The 21,265-nt window shown below is 41.0% G+C and overlaps 1 protein-coding gene across 1 annotated transcript; it reads right to left on the bottom strand.

Annotated features, from left to right (window-relative positions):
• Positions 1–1,908: 1,908 nt before the first annotated feature.
• Positions 1,909–14,735, bottom strand: LOC135514388 (interferon-inducible GTPase 5-like). The gene is made up of 2 exons (XM_064937838.1): positions 14,086–14,735; positions 1,909–3,888 (listed from the first exon to the last, which is right to left on the bottom strand). Exons 1-2 carry the CDS (start codon positions 14,657–14,659, stop codon positions 3,260–3,262), a joined length of 1,203 nt encoding a protein of 400 aa, XP_064793910.1. The 5' UTR covers positions 14,660–14,735; the 3' UTR covers positions 1,909–3,259.
• Positions 14,736–21,265: the final 6,530 nt, after the last annotated feature.

Below are 21,265 nucleotides of genomic sequence, written 5' to 3'. Positions count from 1 at the left end.
CTCAGGTGGCTTGTGGCAAACTTTAAACAACACTTTTTATGGATATCTTTAAGAAATGTCTTTCTTCTTGCCACTCTTCCATAAAGGCCAGATTTGTGCAATATACGACTGATTGTTGTCCTATGGACAGAGTCTCCCACCTCAGCTGTAGATCTCTGCAGTTCATCCAGAGTGATCATGGGCCTCTTGGCTGCATCTCTGATCAGTCTTCTCCTTGTATGAGCTGAAAGTTTAGAGGGACGGCCAGGTCTTGGTAGATTTGCAGTGGTCTGATACTCCTTCCATTTCAATATTATCGCTTGCACAGTGCTCCTTGGGATGTTTAAAGCTTGGGAAATATTTTTGTATCCAAATCCGGCTTTAAACTTCTTCACAACAGTATCTCGGACCTGCCTGGTGTGTTCCTTGTTCTTCATGATGCTGTCTGCGCTTTTAACGGACCTCTGAGACTATCACAGTGCAGGTGCATTTATACAGAGACTTGATTACACACAGGTGGATTGTATTTATAATCATTAGTCATTTAGGTCAACATTGGATCATTCAGAGATCCTCACTGAACTTCTGGAGAGAGTTTGCTGCACTGAAAGTAAAGGGGCTGAATAATTTTGCACGCCTAATTTTTCAGTTTTTGATTTGTTAAAAAAGTTTGAAATATCCAATAAATGTCGTTCCACTTCATGATTGTGTCCCACTTGTTGTTGATTCTTCACAAAAAATATACAGTTTTATATCTTTATGTTTGAAGCCTGAAATGTGGCAAAAGTTCGGAAAGTTCAAGGGGGCCGAATACTTTCGCAAGGCACTGTATATAAGGGACATGTAACCACTTTCTCTTGGAGCTCCTTCAGTGACTGAGCTCAGAAATGAATCTAACTTGCAACTGCTTGTATGTATTAAAAACCTCTTATGGCTGCGATCCTCGTACAGGGATCAACATCCGGGGAAATTTCAGAGTGACTAACTAAAAATACATTAAACATTCCTCCATGACAGTTTTGACACACTCACATCTGAAGGTAAAATGATGACTTACATTCTGATATATTGCTCTTATTTCTCTTCCTGAGGGTCCAGGTGATCAAATGAAGTGCCGTTTTCTTTGATCAAATCAATTTTTATAGTCTAAAATGAAACATTTTGTAAACCGTTTGTGTCGTGAATTCCATCTCTATCAACCTTTGACGGAGCATTCGACGTAATTACACACACTAAACAATCGTTAATCTAGTCATAGTTGGTTTCATTGCAATCCTCTGGATGTTTGCAACACAGCCAAACTTGATTGTTTTTTTGTTGCGGGGAGTATTGACCGAAGTGAACTGATTTGAAGACAACGAGCAATGACTTCATTGCTCACCAATAATATTAGCCAAGCTTCAATGATTGACTGTATTTCTGCCCAATGACCACTGAACTTCTTGAAATCCAGCTGGGAAGATAGCCAATGAGCCGAGGTAAATGCCAGTATGTGATAGTTATGGGTTGGACCACCATCCCTTGTTTGTAAACGCATGCGTAATGAACTTCAGACTAGTTGCAGTCACGCTTGTTACGCACAGCAGTGCGGAAGGTAGTATTTTGGAAGCAGTATTTTGGAATGTGTTTTTTCAACGATTTCATTGAAGATATCATGGCGAATAAATCAGGTAAAGCGAAGTCCAAGTCTAAGTATACAGATTTGAATCAGATTATAGAAGAGATTGATCGGGAAAGTGAGACAGATTTTTTGTTTGAGGAATCTTTGAGTGAACACAGTTATTATTCAAACATTGAGGAGCTGTTTCTGCAAGGACAGGACGTACTTCTGGACTGGTAAGTGCTAATGTCGTTTTATGAAATATAAATATATATATTTTTTTAAATGCAAAAAAAAAACAACAGAAATAAATTATGCTCAACTGGGACCACTGGCTGATGTGATTTATTTGGACAAAACCCTACGCAAGGAGAGTACGATTTACATCTGTTACACAACCAGAGGAAGAAAAACTCTAGACCACCTTTACTCCACGCACAGAGTCTCATACAAAGCTCTCCCTCACCCTCCATTTGGCAAATCTGACCATAATTATATCCTCCTGTTTACAAGCAAAAACCAAAGCAGGAAGTGGTCACATAACACGGATGCTCCGCTACAGGGTTGTTTTGCTAGCACAAACTGGAATATGTTTTGAGATTCATCCAATGGCTTGAGGAGTATATCACCTCAGCCACCAGTTTCATCAATAACTGCATCCACGACGCTGTCCCCGCAGTGACTCTATGTCCATATCCCAAACAGACCTGCTGCTTTCAAGGAGTGGGATACTAATCCAGACGCTTATAAGACATTTCGCTATGCCATCGGATGAATCATTAAACAGGCAAAGCATCAATACAGGACTAAAATCAAGCACCTTTGTCGTACATTATAAAAGTTTATTTTGATCATTATGCGAGAATGTCATGATAATGTAATTATAGTTACAATGTGCATTCACTGAGATTACAGAATACATCTTAAATAAAGAAAAAGCTGAGATTCAGGAGATGCCACCTAGGGAACTGGACAATCATTTCTTTTGTTTTTTTATGTTACCATGTAGAACCACAACTTGTACAATATTTTGTACAATTAACATTGATTTATTTTCAAATCCACTTTCTAGAGGGAGCAACATTTAAACATCATGTTATAGTTTCAAATCGCATCCGATTTGGTTCTCAAAAGTCTAAGATTACAAAGATTATACTGAAGTTAAATGGTAAAATCTGATGTATATTTTTGGAGTATATACTGTGTTGTCAGAGTAATTTACTATGAGTAAAAATATCCCAATATGAATTTCCCATCTAATGCAGTAAGATTACGGTATATCATGCTAGCCTATATTAAAACTATGGTGACCTTACTGTCCCATTGATCAATTACATTTGATTTGTACATTTACTGGCTGACCATCAGTCTACTCAGTGACAGGCGTCTCAAGTGCTACTCCCACCAATCTCTCTGCGTCTTGGCTCAGGCTGTTAAGTGTGGAAGTCAGTAGGTAGCAGAAGGCAGCGAAGACAACCCCACGCCATTATATCAAGCTTGCCTATATTAACACTATTGTGACCTTAATGTCCCTTTGATCAATTACATTTGATTTGTACATTTATCTTCAAGCTGCATAATTTAGTTATCTACATTTAACTGTATTTCCTTGACTGCAGATAGTGTTCAAGAAAGAACGCAAACACAGATCTAGATTGCAATTCAATCTTGAACATTATCTCACTCATTGGCCATCAGTGCCTTCATCAGAACATTGTGTGCATCATCAGCCAGCTCATTCAGACACTTCCTCAACATGTAGTAGGTTGTACTAAAGGAAATCGCTGCTGCAGCAATGCTGCCGACAGCAGGAATGTTACTTAACAGGTACTCAGCCATCGTCACCCCTGATAGAGCTACACTTTGAAGCAACTTGACAATCACATCTTTGTTTATTTTTTTTTGGTTCAGTGGTGACTTGAGGACTGCTTTCAGCTCCTCCACCGACACATTCGTTCTGTTAGCAAGGCTCTGCAGGGACTCATCATCAAGACCGAAAGCGTGATAGTACCTCTGGACCTCAAATACCAATATGCTTACATCTACAGCAAAGGAAAGGCCTGGGATAGGTATTGCTGCCACAATGCCAGATACAAAAGCTAGTCTCCACATGTTGGCTTTGAAAGCGTTCTTCTTCCTCTGGTTGATTTTCCGGGTTAAATTAGGGATGGACAACAGTAGTACATGCCTCTTGTGGTCAGGAAGCTCTTTCTCCATTGTCTCCTCCAGGTCAGGGAAATCGTAGAGACCAAGGTCAAAACTGGAGATGAGAAAGACCTTAGGAGAGCCCAGACCCTGATCCTCAAGCCCTGAGGAGCAAAACAAAGTATAGTCAGATACAAACACAGTAACTAATATGAAAAACAAATTATGTTTGTGTTTGTTAGTAGTAGAATACACTAATATACAGTACCAGTCAAAAGATTGGACACACCTACTCATTCAAGGGTATTTCTTCATTTTTTACTATTTTCTACATTGTAGAATAATAGTGAATACATCAAAACTATGAAATAAGACATATAGAATCATATAGTAACCAAAGTGTTAATTAAACAAATCAAAATATATTTTCTATTTGAGATTCTTCAAAGTAGCCACCCTTTGCCTTGATGACAGCGTTGCACACTCTTGGCATTCTCTCAACCAGCTTCAACTGGAATCCTTTCTTGAAGGAATTCCCACATATGCTGAGCACCTGTTGGATGCTTTGCCTTCAATCTGCAGGCCGACTCATCCCAAACTATCTCGATTTGGTTGAGTTTGGGTGATTGTGGAGGCCAGGTCATCTAACGCAGCACAAATCCAATCACATTTTATTAGACACATTTTTCTAGCAAGGCTCTGCAGGTGACACATTTTCACTGTCTTTTTACTGGTGTTTTTATTTCTTTACTTACCTATTGTTCACCTAATACCTTTTTTTGCACTATTGGTTAGAGTCTGTAAGTAATAATTTCACTGTAAGGTCTACTACACCTGTTGTATTCAGTGCACGTGACAAGTAAACTTTGATTTGATTTGACATGCACCGAACACAACAGGTGTTGTATTCTTGGGATAGCCCCATTTTTTTCAATTTTCGCCTGAAATGACATACCCAAATATAACTGCCTGTAGCTCTGGCCCTGAAGCAAGGATATGCATATTTTTGGTATCATTTGAAAGGAAACACAATGACGGTAGAAGACCACCATCTTTGAAATTCAACAGAAAGGTCCCATATTGAGCCATCACTCTGTTTGTCATTCTGATGGTGTCCACAAGATGGCAGCAGTGTATGTGCAACATTTCAGACGGATAATTTGAAGTATGAGCCAAATGCATGACATTTAGTGTAAAGTCACCTAGGTACATTTAGGCAAATCGTGAAGTAGACATTCATATTCACATTTAATTTTTCTGCAATAATACCATCAAATCTGTATACTTGGATTTTGACTTAGCTTTTCCAGTACTAATAGCCATATTATAAGTTCAACATTTGCAATACACCCAGTTTTTGTAACCTCATAACTCTCCCTATTCATATCATTTTTTGTCCAAAAGGAAAAGGTTTTCTGTCGCACAAGGTTAGCAGCTACATCTTGTGACAGATATGGGGTTACCCGACACTGCCATAAAGCCCAGCTCATTGGCTATCTAGCTAGCTGTGTTTGACCCCGATTGGTGGTCAAGTAAAGACTGCCCGAGTAATTGGCATGCAAAGAAGTTGTCGCTCTCTGACCGAATTTGGTGTCCTATAGAATATACTATACCCCTAATGATGTAGTGAAGTCTTACGTTCTAGGATATCTGAGGAATACATACAAATGTGATTTGACTGGTTGAAACATAACATTTGGGGTTAGATTTTCACAGATTCCTTTCTTTACAAATTGAACGGGTGGAAATACAACATCGATCGTGCATCGTCTATGTTGACATAGACCTTTTTAGGGTATGAAAAATGATTTTATCTAACAAAATGAAAGTTCATGTTACCTCTGGGACCCTTTGGATGATAAGTCAGAGCAAGATTTGAGATTGTAAGCACACATTTCACCTTCAGAGTTGAATTTATCAAACCCATCACGGAGAAAAAAAAGTGTTTTGTTGTTAGGAGCTCTCTTAAAGCAATAGCATTGCATTTTTTCACAGTAATAGCTACTGTAAATTGGACAGTGCAGTTATTTTACCAAGACTTTTAAAAGTGTTTGCAAGAGCAAGGAGGCCTACAGGCCTACAAACCTGACTTAGTTAAACCAGCTCTGTCAGGAAAAATGGGCCAAAATACCCCCAACTGATTGTGGCAAGCTTGTGGAAAGATACCCGAAACATTTGACCCAAGTTAAACAATTTAAAGGCAATGCAACCAAATACTAATTGAGTGTATGTAAACTTCTTGGAATGGGAATATGATGAAATAAATAAAAGCTGAAATAAATAATTTCATATTCTTAAAATAAAGTTGTGATCCTACCTGACCTAAGACAGGGAATTTTAACTAGGTTTACATGCCAGGAATTGTGAAATGTGAAGTTTAAATGTACATGGCTAAGGTGTGTGTAAACGTTTGACTTCAACTGTATGTAGATTCAATTAAAGTGACTATTTATGCATGACAACAGAGAGTGGTTGTGGTGTGGAGAGGGTAGGGAAGGGGGCAATGTGAATAGTCTGGTTAGCCATTTTGACTAGATGTTCAGGAGTCTTAGAAGCTTCTTGGACCTAGACTTGGCTCTCCGGTATCGCTTGACGTGTGGTAGCAGAGAAAACAGTCTATGACTAGGGAGGCTGGAGTCTTTGACATTTTTTAGGGCCTTCCCCTGACACTACCTGGTATAGAGGCAGTGATGCAAACAGTCAGGATGCTATCAATGGTGCAGCTGTAGAACCTTTTGAGGATCTGAGGACCCATGTGAAATAGTTTCAGTCTCTTGAGGGGGAAAGGTTTTTGTCATGCCCGCTTCATGACTGTCATGGTGGTGCTTGGACCATGTTAGTTTGTTGGTGATGTGGACACCAAGGAACATGAAGCTCTCAACTTGCTCCACTGCAGCCCCGTCGATGAGAATGGAGGCGTGCTCGGTCCTCTTTTTCCTGTAGTCCACAATTACTCACTTTTGTCTTGATCACATTGAGTGAGAGGTTGTTGTCCTGGCACCACACAGCGAGGTCTCTGACCTCCTCCCTATAGGCTGTCTCATTGTTGTCGGTGATCAGGCCATCCACTGTTGTGTCATCGGCAAATTTAATAATGGTGTTGGAGTCGTGCCTGGCCGTGCTGTCTTGAGTGAACAGGGGGTACAGGAGGGGGCTGAGCACATACCCCTGAGGGGCACCTGTGTTGAGGATCAGCGTGGCGGATGTGTTGTTACTTACCCTTACCACCTGGGGGCGGCCATTCAGGAAGCACAAGATCTGGTTGCAGAGGGAGATGTTTAGTCCTTAGCTTAATGAGCTGTTGAGCTGTTGTCAATGAACAGCATTCTCACATAGGTGTTCCTTCTGTCCTGGTGGGAAAGGGCAGTGTGGAGTGCAATAGAGACTGCATAATCTGTGGGGCTGTTGTGCTTCCCTTTGTAGTCTGTAATAGTTTGCAGGCCCTGCCACATCCGACGAGCGTCAGAGCCGGTGTAGTAAGACTCAATCTTAGTCCTGTATTGATTCTTGCCTGTTTGATGGTCCCGCTCCTTGAAAGAGGCAGCTCTAGCCTTTAGCTCAGTGCGGATGCTGCCTGTAATCCATGATTTCTGGAAGGGTTATGTACGTTGTGTCATGACGTTGCCCTCTTTGGGTACAGCGAGCACCATCCCCCGCTCTCTGCTTCTACAACCAGACTGCTGTGGTTAGAGTGAGGTCGTAAATTTCACCCTGCCATATGACCACACAGTATAGAGAACAAAGGAATTTCTTCCACCTCACAGAACTTGAGGTTCGAACAATGTTTATGTGGAGAAGGTATAAAAGATCGGTGAAGAATCCAGCTACGAACTGGTTCATTTGTTACAACTTGGGGAAGCTCATGGGGGACGGTGCGGCCACATTACCATAACGCTGTTTATATAATAGCCTCAGATATGAGGTTTACATCTAATTGTTGTATCAGATGAATGAGTGAGTATGATACTGTGTAATGTGATTTTGGACAGTTTAACCGCTTTCAGCTAGGGGGCAGTATTTTCATGATTCCCAATGTAAACGGCCTATTCCTCAGGCCCATATGTTAGACTATGTATATAATTGACAGATTAGGATAGAAAACACTCTAAAGTTTCCAAAACTGTCAAATTATTGTCTGTGAGCATAACAGAACTGATATTGCAGGCAAAACCTGAGGAAAATCAAACCAGGAAGTGGCTTCTATTTTGAACGCTCCATGTTCCATAGCCTGCCTTCGCTCCATTTAAAGGGATATCAACCAGCTTCCTTTTCCTATCGCTTCCTCAAGGTGTCAACAGTCTTTAGACATAGTTTCAGGCTTTTATTTAGAAAAATGAGCGAGAAAGGTAACATCGGTGTTCGCATGAGTTTTGCTTGCTCAACAGAGCTTGGGCAGCCATTTTCTCTCCCACTCCTACTGAAAAAGAGACAGTGCCGCTTGAAAAATGATTGATTATATATTTTAAAAACAACCTGAGGACTGATTATAAAAAAAACGTTTGACATGTTTCTGTGGACATTACGGATACTATTTGGAATTTTCGTCTGCATTTGTCGTGGCCGCTCAAGCCTGTGGATTTCTGAACATAACACGCCAAACAAACGGAGGTATTTTGGATATAAAAATAATCTTTATGGAACAAAAGGAACATTTATTGTGTAACTGGGAGTCTCGTGAGTGAAAACATCCAAAGTTCATCAAAGGTAAGCGATTCATTTTATTGCGTTTCTGATTTTCGTGATCAAGCTACTTTGATGCTAGGTGTTCATGCTAGGTGTTTTGTCTAGTGATCAATAAACTTACACAAATGCTTAGATTGCTTTCGCTGTAAAGCATATTTTCAAAATATGACACGGCAGGTGGATTAACAAAGAGCTAAGCTGTGTTTTGCTATATTGCACTTGTGATTTTATGAATATAAATATTTTTAGTAATATTATTTGAATGTGGCGCTCTGCAATTCAGCGGTTGTTGATGACAATTATCCCGGTAACAGGATGGGTAGCGTCAAGAAGTTAATGAAGGAAACTCCAATTCCCTTTTGAGTTGAACTAAATCAGAGGACCGCCCATGAGCCCATTTAAGGTCAGGCATCCTGGGAAAGCCCCTTTTCTGCAATTCCGAATAAAACCCAACTTTGAGAAATTCTCAGTAGACCATGTTTCTCTCAATCACGGGAGGACGAAGGTTGCAGACCATTGTTGAATATTTTAACCATACCACGTGGTTAAACTCTTAGACTATCGATACTGACAGAATAAGAACAAGTCTTTGATATTAATTACTAGTCTGCCACTAGGAATTCGGTATCATTGATCGCGAAGAACGACAACCGCCGAAACATCCATTCTACAACAAAATGAACGAATGTCGCCCTGAACTATCCCCTCTAACCACGAGAGAGAGAGAGAGAGAGAGAGAGAGAGAGAGAGAGAGGACGGAAACTCTCCAACAGAAACTAACTTTTCAACAGTGATCAAGAAGACACACTGAGCGTAAATATATATATTGATTGCAATTGTTCCCGAATGAGTGAGCGTTCCTGTGCAAAGGATTAGCATTTCAATTGTTATAATTATCACTCTGTAGTGACTTCTCAGATGACTCCCCCTTTTGTCTAACAAGCCATCATGCAGGTTTAGCCCACTAGGGCACATTCTCCTATCATTTATTGTAACCATATTTACTTTTTTTGTAGGCATTTCTGTGAATTACTTAGTTATATAATAAATAAATGATTTAAGACAATTGATGTATGGATGACTCATAGTGAAGATGCGGTTTGTGCAGATAACCAACAATTTTTGATGTTTGGAATGAGACTAACGTGAGGTAAAGTAAATCATTCATTAATCAGAAGACTATGGATCAGATATGAAAGGTTATATTGGGAAATTATAACTCTGTAATCTGAATATTTTCCTTGGGGCCCCGACATCCTCGTTAAATACAGTTACATGATTAATCAGTTTGATCGCGTAATACTAATTACAGAGAATCTTTGATAAAAAACTAAGTCTTCAATTTAATTATAGTAAAGACACGACAGTACGGTCACTGTGGGGACGACGTCATCTATGCACTTATTGATGAAGCCCCTCAATGCCATTGGAGGAATCTCGGAACATATTCCAGTCTGTGTTAGCAAAACACTACTGTAGTTTAGCATCTGCTTCATCTGACCGCTTTTTTATTGATCTAGTCACTGGTGCTTCCTGCTTTAATTTTTGCTTGTAAGCAGGAATCAGGAGGATATAATTATGGTCAGATTTGCCAAATGGAGGGCGAGGGGGAGCTTTGTATGCATCTCTGTGTGTGGAGTATAGGTGATCCTGAGTTCTTTTCCCTCTGGTTGCACATTTAACATGTTGATAGAAATGAGGTAAAACTGATTTAAGTTTAGCTGCATTAAAGTCCCTGGCTACTAGGAGTGCCGCCTCTGGGTGAGCATTTTCTTGTTTGCTAATGGCGGAATACAGCTCATTCAATGCTATCTTGGTGCCAGCCTCTGACTGTGGTTTTATGTAAACAGCTTCGAAGAATATAGATGAGAACTCTCTCGTTAGGTACTGTTGTCTTCAGCTTATCATGAGAAACATTACCTGGGGTGAGCAATGGCTCGAAACTTCCTTAAATATTGTGCACCAGCTGTTGTTTACAAAATAAACAGAACGCCGCCCCTTGTCTTACCAGTCACTGCTGTTCTATCCTGCCGGTACATCATATAACCAGCCAGCTGTATATTGATATTGTCGTCATTCAGCCATGACTCCGGGAAGCATAAGATGTTACAGTTTTTAATGACCCATTGGTAGTTTAATCTTCCCAAGAACTTGTCCATTTATTGTCCAAAGGTTGCATGTTTGTGAGCAGAATTGGGTGGAATGGGGGTTTATTCGATCGCTGCCTACTCTTCAGAATGCAGCCCGCCCTCTGGCCTCTCTTTCTCCTCCTCCTCTTCACGCAGATCACTGGGGTCGGGGTCTGTTCCCGAGGGAGCCATATATCCTTGGGCTCGTCAGAGTCGTGAAAGAAGAAAAAGGATTCTGATAGTCTGTGGTGAGTAATCGCAGTCCTGATGTCTAGAAGTTATTTTCGGTCATAAAAGATGGTAGCGGCAACATTATGTACATTATATGTACATTATGCCAACGCAGATAAACAAACAAAAAAACACAATCGGTTGGGGGCCATTTTAATTCACTCTCAAATAGACAGCCTGGAGGTGTGTTGAGTCATTGTCCTGTTGAAAAACAAATGATGGTCCGACTAAGTGCAAACCAGATGGGATGGCGTATCGCTGCAAAATACTGTGTTAGCCATGCTGGTTAATTTTGTTAGGGCTAGGGTCCTTTTTTCTCAATTTCCGCCAGACTAATGTGCCCAAAGTAAACTGCCTGTTGCTCAGGCCCTGAAGCCAGGATATTCATAAAATTGGTACCATTGGAAAGAAGACACTTCGAAGTTTGTATAAATATTACAATAATGTAGGAGACTATAACACAATAGACATGGTAGGAGAAAATCCAAAGAAATACCACCGGAAACACCAACCAATGTCAATAGTCTTTGTTCAAGGTTTCAGGCTTGTTTCTTCCAAAACGATTAAGAAATATGAGTTTTACCACAGTGACACAGACTTGGAAATATGTGAGCGCGACGAAGAGGACACGCACCTGCTGATATCGTTTTCCTATTGAACATACTTTTTTCCCGTATGAAATATTATAGTTTAATCTCTTGCGTCGAGCAATCCCATATCCGGGAGCGTAATCATAGCCTCAAGCTCATTAGCATAACGCAACGTTAACTATTCATGAAAATCGCAAATGAAATGAAAGAAATCTATTCACTCACAAGCTTAGCCTTTTGTTAAAAACACTGTCATCTCAGATTTTCAAAATATGCTTTTCAACCATAGCTACACAAGCATTTGTGTAAGAGTATTGATAGCTAGCATAGCATTGAGCCTAGCATTCAGCAGGCAACATTTTCACAAAAACAAGAAAAGCATTCAAATAAAATCATTTACCTTTGATGAACTTTGGATGTTTTCTGAGGAGACTCTCAGTTAGATAGCAAATATTCAGTTTTTCCAAAAAGATTATTTGTGTAGGAGAAATCGCTCCGTTTTGTTGTTCATCACGTTTGGCTAAGATAACCCCCCGAAAATTCAGTCATTACAACCCCAAATTTTTTTCCAAATAAACTCCATAATATCGACAGAAACATGGCAAACGTTGTTTAGAATCAATCCTCAAGGTGTTTTTCACATATCTATTCGATGATAAATCATTCGTGGCAGTTGACTTTCTCCTCTGAAGCAAATGGTAAAATGCACGCAGCTGGAGATTACGCAATAATTTCGACGGAGGACACCAAGCGGGCACCTGGTAAATGTAGTCTCTTATGGTCAATCTTCCAATGATATGCCTACAAATATGTCACAATGCTGCAGACACCTTGGGGAAACGACAGAAAGTGTAGGCTCATTCCTGGCACATTCACAGCCATATAAGGAGAAATTGGAACACAGCGCCCTCAAAATCTGGGCCATTTCCTGTTGGAAATTTCATCTTGGTTTCGCCTGTAGCATCGGTTCTGTGGCACTCACAGATAATATCTTTGCCGTTTTGGAAACGTCAGAGTGTTTTCTTTCCAAAGCTGTCAATTATATGCATATTCGAGCATCGTTTCGTGACAAAATATCTTGTTTTAAACAGGAACTTTTTTTATCCAAAAATTAAAAGAGAGCCCCCTATATCGAAGAAGTTAATTAAATTTTTGGGTATCTGAGGACTATATAAAAATGTATTTTGACTTATTGAAACAAAGTTTAGGGGTAGAATTTTGGATTCTGTTGAACGAGTGGATTACTCAAATCGATGTTGAACAAGTGGATTACTCAAATCGATGGTGTCAATTTAACATACTTTTTGGGATATAAAGAAGGATTTTATCAAACATAACCACACTACATGTTTTTGCTGGGACCCTTTAGATGACAAATCAGAGGAAGATTTTCAAAAAGTAAGTGAATTTTTAATCGCTATTTGTGAATTTATGAAACTTGTGCCGGTGGAAAAATATTTTGATGTGGGGCGCCGTACTCAAACAATTAAATGGCATGCTTTCTCTGTAAAGCCTACTGTAAATCGGACAGTGCAGTTAGATTAACATGAATTTAAACTTTCAACCAATATAAGAAACTTGCATGTAAATAAATGTTTAATATCCATAATTTTTACGATTTTTTATTTGAATTGCGCGCCCTTCAGTTTCACTGGAAGTAGCGGGATGCCAAGCCCAAAGAGGTTTTATGTGTGCCTTGAATTCTAAATAAATCACAGACAGTGTCATCAGCAAAGCACCTCCACACCATCACACCTCCTCCTCCATGCTTCACGGTGGGAACCACACATGTAGAAACCATCCGTTCGCCTACTCTGCTATCCAGAAAGACACTGCGGTTGGAACTAAAAATCTCAAATTTGGACTCCAGACCAAATGACAGATTTCCACCAGTCTAATGTCCATTGCTCGCGTTTCTTAGCCCAAGCAAGTCACTTCTTATTATTGGTGTCCTTTAGTGGTGGTTTCTTTGCAGCAATTCAACCATGAAGACCTGATTCACGCAGTCGCCTCTGAACAGTTGATGTTGAGATCTGTCTGTTTCTTGAAATCTGTGAAGCATTTATTTGGGCATCAATTTCTGAGGCTGGTAACTCTAATGAACTTTCCTGCAGCAGAGGTAGCTCTGGGTCTTCCTTTCCTGTGGCGGTCCTCATAAGAGCCAGTTTCATCATAGAGCTTGACGTTTTTTGCGACTGCACTTGAAGAAACTTGCAAAGTTCTTAAAATTTTCCGTATTGACCAACCATGTCTTAAAGTAATGATACTGTCATTTCTCTTTGCTTATTTGACCTGTCCTTGCCATCTTTTACCAAATAGGGCTATCTTTTGTATACCACCCCTACCTTGTCACAACGCAACTGATTACTCAAACACATTAAGAAGGAAAGAAATTCCACAAATATACATTGAACAAGGCACACCTGTTAGTTGAAATGCATTCCAGGTGACTACCTCATGAAGCTGTTTGAGAGAATGCCAAGAGTGTGCAAAGCTGTTGTCAACGCAAAGGATGGCGACTTTGAAGAATCTCAAATTGAAAATATATTTTGATTTAACACTTTTTTGGTTGACTACTTGATTCTGTGTTATTTCATAGTTTTGATGTCTCCACCATTATTCTACAATGTAGAAAATAGTAAAAATAAAGAAAACCCCTTGAATACGTATGTTTCCAAACTTTTTACTGGTACGGTGTATACTGTACATAGTCAGTGTGTAGACAAACCTTTGATGCAGTATTGTCTGATTGTTTCCAATGTCTTATCCTGGTCAAACATCTCTTTTCTCCCCTCAGCCTTCATGTCGTTATCTATCTTGGAGCGAACAAAGTAGAACTTCTTCTTCATCTTCTGGATCTCCTTGGCCAGAGTAATGTCATTGGCTCTGAATCGCTCTGATGAGACTATGATGAAGAAATCAAAACGATCAAATTCAACTTTCTGAAGGTACTCTTCTGGTTTGAAGTTAGCGGTGCCAATACCAGGGAGATCCCAAACATTCATATTTGGGTATTTTGGATGGGGGTAAGCCTTTGCCTCTATGGTGGTTTCCACCACACCAGTCGGAGCAGCGCTGTCATCATTATACCTCACGCCTCTGAACGCATTGACAAAGGTAGATTTACCGGAGCCTGTCTCACCTGTGACAGCAATATTCAGCTCCACATTATTAATCTCCTCCAAATACTCTTGAATCTTGAAAGCAGCTGTGGTCAAGCTGTTGTTCTTCAATGCTTCTTTAATCTGACTTTTTACTGCTGAAAGCTCTGTGTCATCAATATTCTCCAAAATGGTATTCATGGCAATCGTATTTCCAATAAATGCAAGTGAATGTATGTTTGACAAAGGCGAGACTAGGAACAACAGGACATGCAACAATATATATATGACAACGCAATCTTAGAACATGCCCACATGCCCACATGCCCACATGCCCACACACCCACACACACACACACACACACACACACACACACACACACACACACACACACACACACACACACACACACACACACACACACACACACACACACACACACACACACACACACACACACACACAGTTCAAAAACAAGTACACCATTAACTGGAAATGTGTTTATGATCACATTTAAATTTGGCCCGCCCGGTAACATCACCAGGCAGTAAAATAGTTAATAGACCAATAAGAAAGAGAGTTCCAAACCTCGCTGCCAATAACAGCAAAGTTTATGTTATCCCCTCCCCACTCAGGCCACTGTCATGGAAATTCCAACCAGAAAGGAAGAGAAACTACAGTCTCTTCAAAACAACTTATTTTATTGTAAGATTTGCAAATCAGGAACAGGTAACAATCACTCAAAATGTGCAGAGTTAAGAGCCCAATGAAATACAACCCCCTTTGGGTGGTGTGACAACCAATAGCTCTGAGGAAACATTGGGTGGTGACACAAATGTACAGAAACTGTTTCTAAAGCAACCGAAACCGTAGACAAAGAGGAAGCGTTCTAGCAGCAAATATCTGATTGAGAACATTTATGCTACAAAACCAGGACACTTCCATGTTTTCAAATCATGTCTCATCTTCAAGTCTAATCTTATGTTTTCAGTTTGCAAGACTGCAGGGGGTGAAATGAAAATAGTGTTGTTCCAAGTAAGCTCAAACTTTTTAGTGATTTAACAGTTACTTTTCACAGTTCTACTAGAGTCTAAAGCATTCTACATTTTAATATTACTCTTTTTACTGCTGAAACTGTTCATCATCAATATTCTCCACGATGTTGTTCGTGAAAATCGTATTTCCAATAAATGCAAGTGAAGGTATGTTCGATAATGGCGAGACTAGGAACAACTGGATATGCCATAGTAAATACAGTTGAAGTTGGAAGATTACATACACATTAGCCAAATACATTTAAACTCAGTTTTTCACAATTCCTGACATTTAATCCTCGTAAAAATTCCCTGTCTTAGGTCAGGTAGGATCCCTACATTATTTTAAGAATTCGAAATGTCATAAAAATAGAGAAAATTATTTATTTCAGCTTTTATTTCTTTCATCACATTCCCAGTGGGTCAGAAGTTTACATACACTCACTTAGTATTTGGTAGCACTGCCTTAAAATTGTTTTACTTGGGTCAAATGTTTCAGGTAGCCTTCCACAAGCTTCCCACAATAAGTTGGGTGAATTTTGGACCATTCCTCCTGACAGAGCTGGTGGAACTGAGTCAGTTTGTAGGCCTTGCTCGCAGACGCTTTTTCAGTTCTGACAACAAATTTTCTATGGGATTGAGGTCAGAGCATTGTGATGGCCACTCCAATACCTTGACTTTGTTGTCCTTAAGCCATTTTGCCACAACTTTGGAAGTATGCTCGGGGTCATTGTCCATTTGGAAGACCCATTTGTGACCAAGCGTTAACTTCCTGACTGATGTCTTGAGATGTTGCTTCAATGTATCCACAATTTTCATTCCTCATGATGCCACTTATTTTGTGAAGTGCACCAGTCCCTCCTGCAGCAAAGCACCCCACAACATGATGCTGCCACGCCCATTCTTCATGGTTGGGATGGTGTTCTTTGGCTTGCATGCCTCCCCTTTTTCCTCCAAACATAACGATGGTCATTATAGCCAAACAGTTCCATTTTTGTTTCATCAGACCAGAGGACATTTCTCCAAAAAGTGTGATCTTTGTCCCCGTGTGGAGTTGTGAACCATAGTTTGGCTTTTTTATGGAGATTTTGGAGCAGTGGAGCTGCCTTTCAGGTTATGTCGATATAGGACTCGTTTTACTGTGGATATAGATACTTTTGTACCTGTTTCCTCCAGCATCTTTACAAGGTCCTTTGCTGTTGTTCTGAGATTCATTTTCATTTTTTGCACCAAAGTATGTTAATCTCTAGGAGACAGAACGAGTCTCCTTCCTGAGCGTTATGACTGCTGCGTGGTCCCATGGTGTTTATACATGCGTACTATTGTTTGTACAGATGAACGTGGTACCATCAGGCATTTGGAAATTGCTCCCAAGGATGAACCAGACTTGTGGAGGTCCCCAATTTCTTTTCAGAGGTCTTGACTTATTTTTTGGGATTTTCCCATGATGTCAAGCAAAGAGTGACTGAGTATGATGGTCGGCCTTGAAATACATCCACAGGTACACCTCCAATTGAATCAAATGATGTCAATTAGCCTATCAGATGCTTCTAAAGCCATGACATCATTTTCTGGAATTTTCCAAGCTGTTTAAAGACACAGTAAACTTGGTGTATGTAAACTTCTGACCCATTGGAATTGTGATACAGTGAATTATAAGTGAAATAATCTGCCTGTCAACAATTGTTGGAAAATGTACTTGTGTCATTCAGAAAGTTGTCCTAACCGACTTGCCAAAACTATAGTTGTTAACAAGAAATGTGTGTGGTGGTTGAAAAACGAGTTAATTGACTCCAACATAAGTGTATGTAAACTTCCGACTTCAACTGTATATGATAGCACAGTCTTAGAACATGCCCACATGCCAACACACACACACACACACACACACATACACACACACACACACACACACACACACACACACACACACACACACACACACACACACACACACACACACAAATTCAAAAACAGGTACACCATAACTGGAAATGTGTATATGAACATATTTAATTTTGGCCTGCCTGGTGACATAACCAGGGGGTAAAATATTTAAAAGACCAATAAGAAAGAGAGCTCCGACCCTCTCTGCCAATAAATGGCAAAGTTGATGTTTTCCCCTGCCCACTCAGACCACTGTGGTGGAAATTCTAACCAGAAAGGAAGAGAGACTGTAGATTTGCAAATCTGGATCAGTTAAATTAACAATCACTCAAAATGTGCAGGGTAGTATTGTTCCAAGAAAGCTCAAACCTATTTCTTAGGCCATAGATCATATTGAAATCTTAACCATACGTCAAAGGTTTATGGCTGGGGGCAGTATTGAGTAGCTTGGATGAATAAGGTGCCCAAAGTAAACGGCCTGCTCCTCAGTCTCAGTTGCTAATATATGCATATGATGTCTGTGAGTATAACAGAACTCATTTGGCAGGCAGAATCCTGAGGAGAAATCAAAACAGGAAGTGAGAAATCTGAGGCTGGTATGTATTCAAGTCAGTTCCCATTGAAATCCACTTGAGATAATGATGTTGCACTTCATAGGGCTTCCACTAGATGTCAACCATCAATAGAAATTTGAATGAGACTTCTACTGTGTTGTGGGACTGAATGAAAGCAGAATGTATCAGGTGTCTGGCAGTCAGCCATTTTCTGATACGCGCATTCCTCATGGTATCCACTTGCGTTCCATTGCTCATCAAGACACAAAGGAATACTCCATTTGGAACTTTATTGAAGTTAAAAACATCCTAATGATTGATTCTGTAGTTAGTTTGAAATGTTTCTTCGACCTGTAATTTAGTTTTTGCTTTTATTGAATATGCCACAACACAGTATGTCAATTTAATAGTAAACAGTAAATCACACAGCACTGAAAAAACGTGGATTCATCCACTTTAAAGTCATAACAATATCAGAACATCTGGACCAATAACAATCAGCTATACAGAAGGAAAGAGAAAGGACTAGCCCTTATGACAGTCCTGGCAACATTCCAAGATGGCATAGCAGTTCAGACGCCTTTGTCTTTGTCTTGTCGTGTCCCGTGTATATATCTTTAATTCCCTTTGAATATAAAAAAATATTTTTAACCTCAGATTCAACATATTCTCCTGCAACCCGATTCACCCAATGTGCTATATAGCTGCTATTTTCTATACTTTAGAACCAGATCCCCAACAGAGGCTATCCAGCTAACTAGCTACTAGCTAATAGTCAGTTAGCTACTGCTAGCGGTAATCAGCTAATCTCCTGGTTTCCTACCGCAAGCTCTGGACCTTTTCACCTGGATCATTGCAGCTAGCCAGCTCCTATCCGAGTGGCTACCTCCTGGCTAACGTCTCTGTCCCAAAGCAAGCGCCAGTGGGCCTGGAATTAGCCTCGTGCTAGGCCCATCTCCCGGCTAGCTGAAGAGGTCTATCAGTCACTCCTTGGGCTACACTACCTATTTTGCCAATTGTCCGCTAGCCTGCTATCCGTGGCCCGCTAGCTGTCCAGAGCCTTTCAGGCAGTTAGCTGTGGAGGACCATCAGTCAATTTATTGGGCTACAATATCTATTTTGCCAATTGGCCTGGACCCCTTCTATTGCCGACACGGAGCCGAGCCCATTCCACCACGACTGGTCTACCGACACAATCCGCCCGAGGGGTTTCAACGTTCTCCTCTGTCGCGACGTCCCCTGGAGGCCCATCCGCTAGCCTGCTAGCCGTGGCCCGCTAGCTGTCCAGAGCCTTTCAGACTGTTAGCTGTAGAGGACCATCAGCCAATTTCTTGGGCTACAATACCTATTTTGCAATTGGCCTGGACCCTTTTACAGCCTACACGGAGCCCTGCCAATCCAACACAACTCGGCTGCCGACGTAACCGCACGAGGGGGCTACAACAACAGATTTCTTCCGTCGTGACGTCCCCCCTAATGCCCTTCTGCTAGCCTTCTAGCCCTGGCCCACTAGCTGCCTGAATCGCCGTGTCTCCAGCTCGCCTCGCCTCCCACTGTTCCCTATAATCACTCGGCTACGCATGCCTCCCCCTAATGTCAATATGTCTTGTCCATTGCTGTTTTGGTTAGTGATTATTGTCTTATTTCACTGTAGAGACTCCTGCTCTGCTCAATATGCCTTAGCTAGCCCATTTGTTTCACCTCCCACACATGCGGTGACCTTACCTGGTCTAAATGATGTCTTCAGAGACAAAACCTCTCATCATTACTCAATGCCTAGGTTTACTGCCACTGTATTCACATCCTACCATACCCCTTTCTGTACATTATGCCTTGAATTTATTCTTCCGTGCCCAGAAATCTGTTACCTTTTACTCTCTGTTCTGAAAGTAATAGACAACCAGTTCTTATAGACTTTATCCTTACCCTTATCCTACTCCTCCTCTGTTCCTCTGGTTATGTAGAGGTTAATCCAGGCCCTGCAGCGCCTAGCTCCACTCCCATTCCCCAGGCTCTCATTTTTTAAAACTTCTGTAAGCATAAAAGCCTTGGTTTCATGCATGTTAACATTAGAAGCCACCTCCCTGAGTATGTTTACTCACTGCTTTAGCACAGTCTGCCAACCCAAATGTCCTAGCCGTGTCTCAATCCTGGCTTAGGAAGACCACCAACAATCCTGACATTTCCATCCCTAACTATGACATTTTCCGACAAGATCTGTGCCTAAACAATTTGAGCTTCTACTTCTAATAATCCATCTTTCCAGAAACAAGTCTCTCACCGTTGTCACTTGTTATAGACCAACGTCTGCCCCTAGCTGTGCCCTGGATACTATATATGAATTGATTGCCCCCCATCTATCTTCAGAGCTTGTACTATTAGGTCACCTAAACTGGGACATGCTTATCACCCCGGCCGTCCTACAATCTAAGCTAGATGCCCTCAATCTCACACAAATTATCAATGAACCTACCAGCTACAACCCCAAATCTGTAAACACGGGCAACCTCATCCTGACCTACCTGCCCTCTAAATATCTCTGCTGTCTTCAACCAGGATCTCAGCGATCACTGCCTCATTGCCTGCGTCCGTAATGGGTCTGCGACTACATTCATCACTGTCAAACGCTCCCTAAAACACTTCAGCGTGCAGGCCATTTCTAATTACCCTGGCCTGGGTATTCTGGAAGGATATTGACCTCATTCCGTCAGTAGAGGATGCCTGGTTATTCTTTAAAAGTGCTTACTTCACCATCTTAAATAAGCATGCCCCATTTAAAAAATGCAGAACTAAGAACAGATATAGCACTTGGTTCACTCCACGATCACTCCAGCCCTGACTGCCATTGACCAGCACAAAAACACCCTGTGGCGGACTGCCATAGCATAGAATAGTCCCCACGATATGCAACTGTTCAGGGAAGTCAGGAACCAATACACGCAGTCAGTCAGGAAAGCAAAGGCTAGCTTTTTCAAGCAGAAATTTGCATCCTGTAGCTCTAACTCCAAAATGTTTTGGGAGACTAAAGTCCATGGAGAACAAGAGAACCTCCTCCCAGCTGCCCACTGCATTGAGGCTAGGTAACACGGTCACCACTGATAAATCCATGATAATCGAAAATTTCAATAAGCATTTCTCAACAACTGGCCACGCCTTCCTCCTGGCTACTGCAACCCCGGCCAACAGCTCCGCCCCCCCGCAGCTACTCGCCCAAGCATCCCCAGCTTCTCATTCACCCATATCCAGACAGCTGATGTTCTGAAAGAGCTGCAAAACCTGGACCGTTACAAATCAGATGGGCTAGACAATCTGGACCCTCTCTTTCTAAAAC

The sequence above is a fragment of the Oncorhynchus masou genome, chromosome 25, assembly GCF_036934945.1.
Source record: "Oncorhynchus masou masou isolate Uvic2021 chromosome 25, UVic_Omas_1.1, whole genome shotgun sequence".
Classification (NCBI taxonomy): domain Eukaryota; kingdom Metazoa; phylum Chordata; class Actinopteri; order Salmoniformes; family Salmonidae; genus Oncorhynchus; species Oncorhynchus masou.
This window is presented reverse-complemented; position numbering and strand designations above follow the sequence as displayed.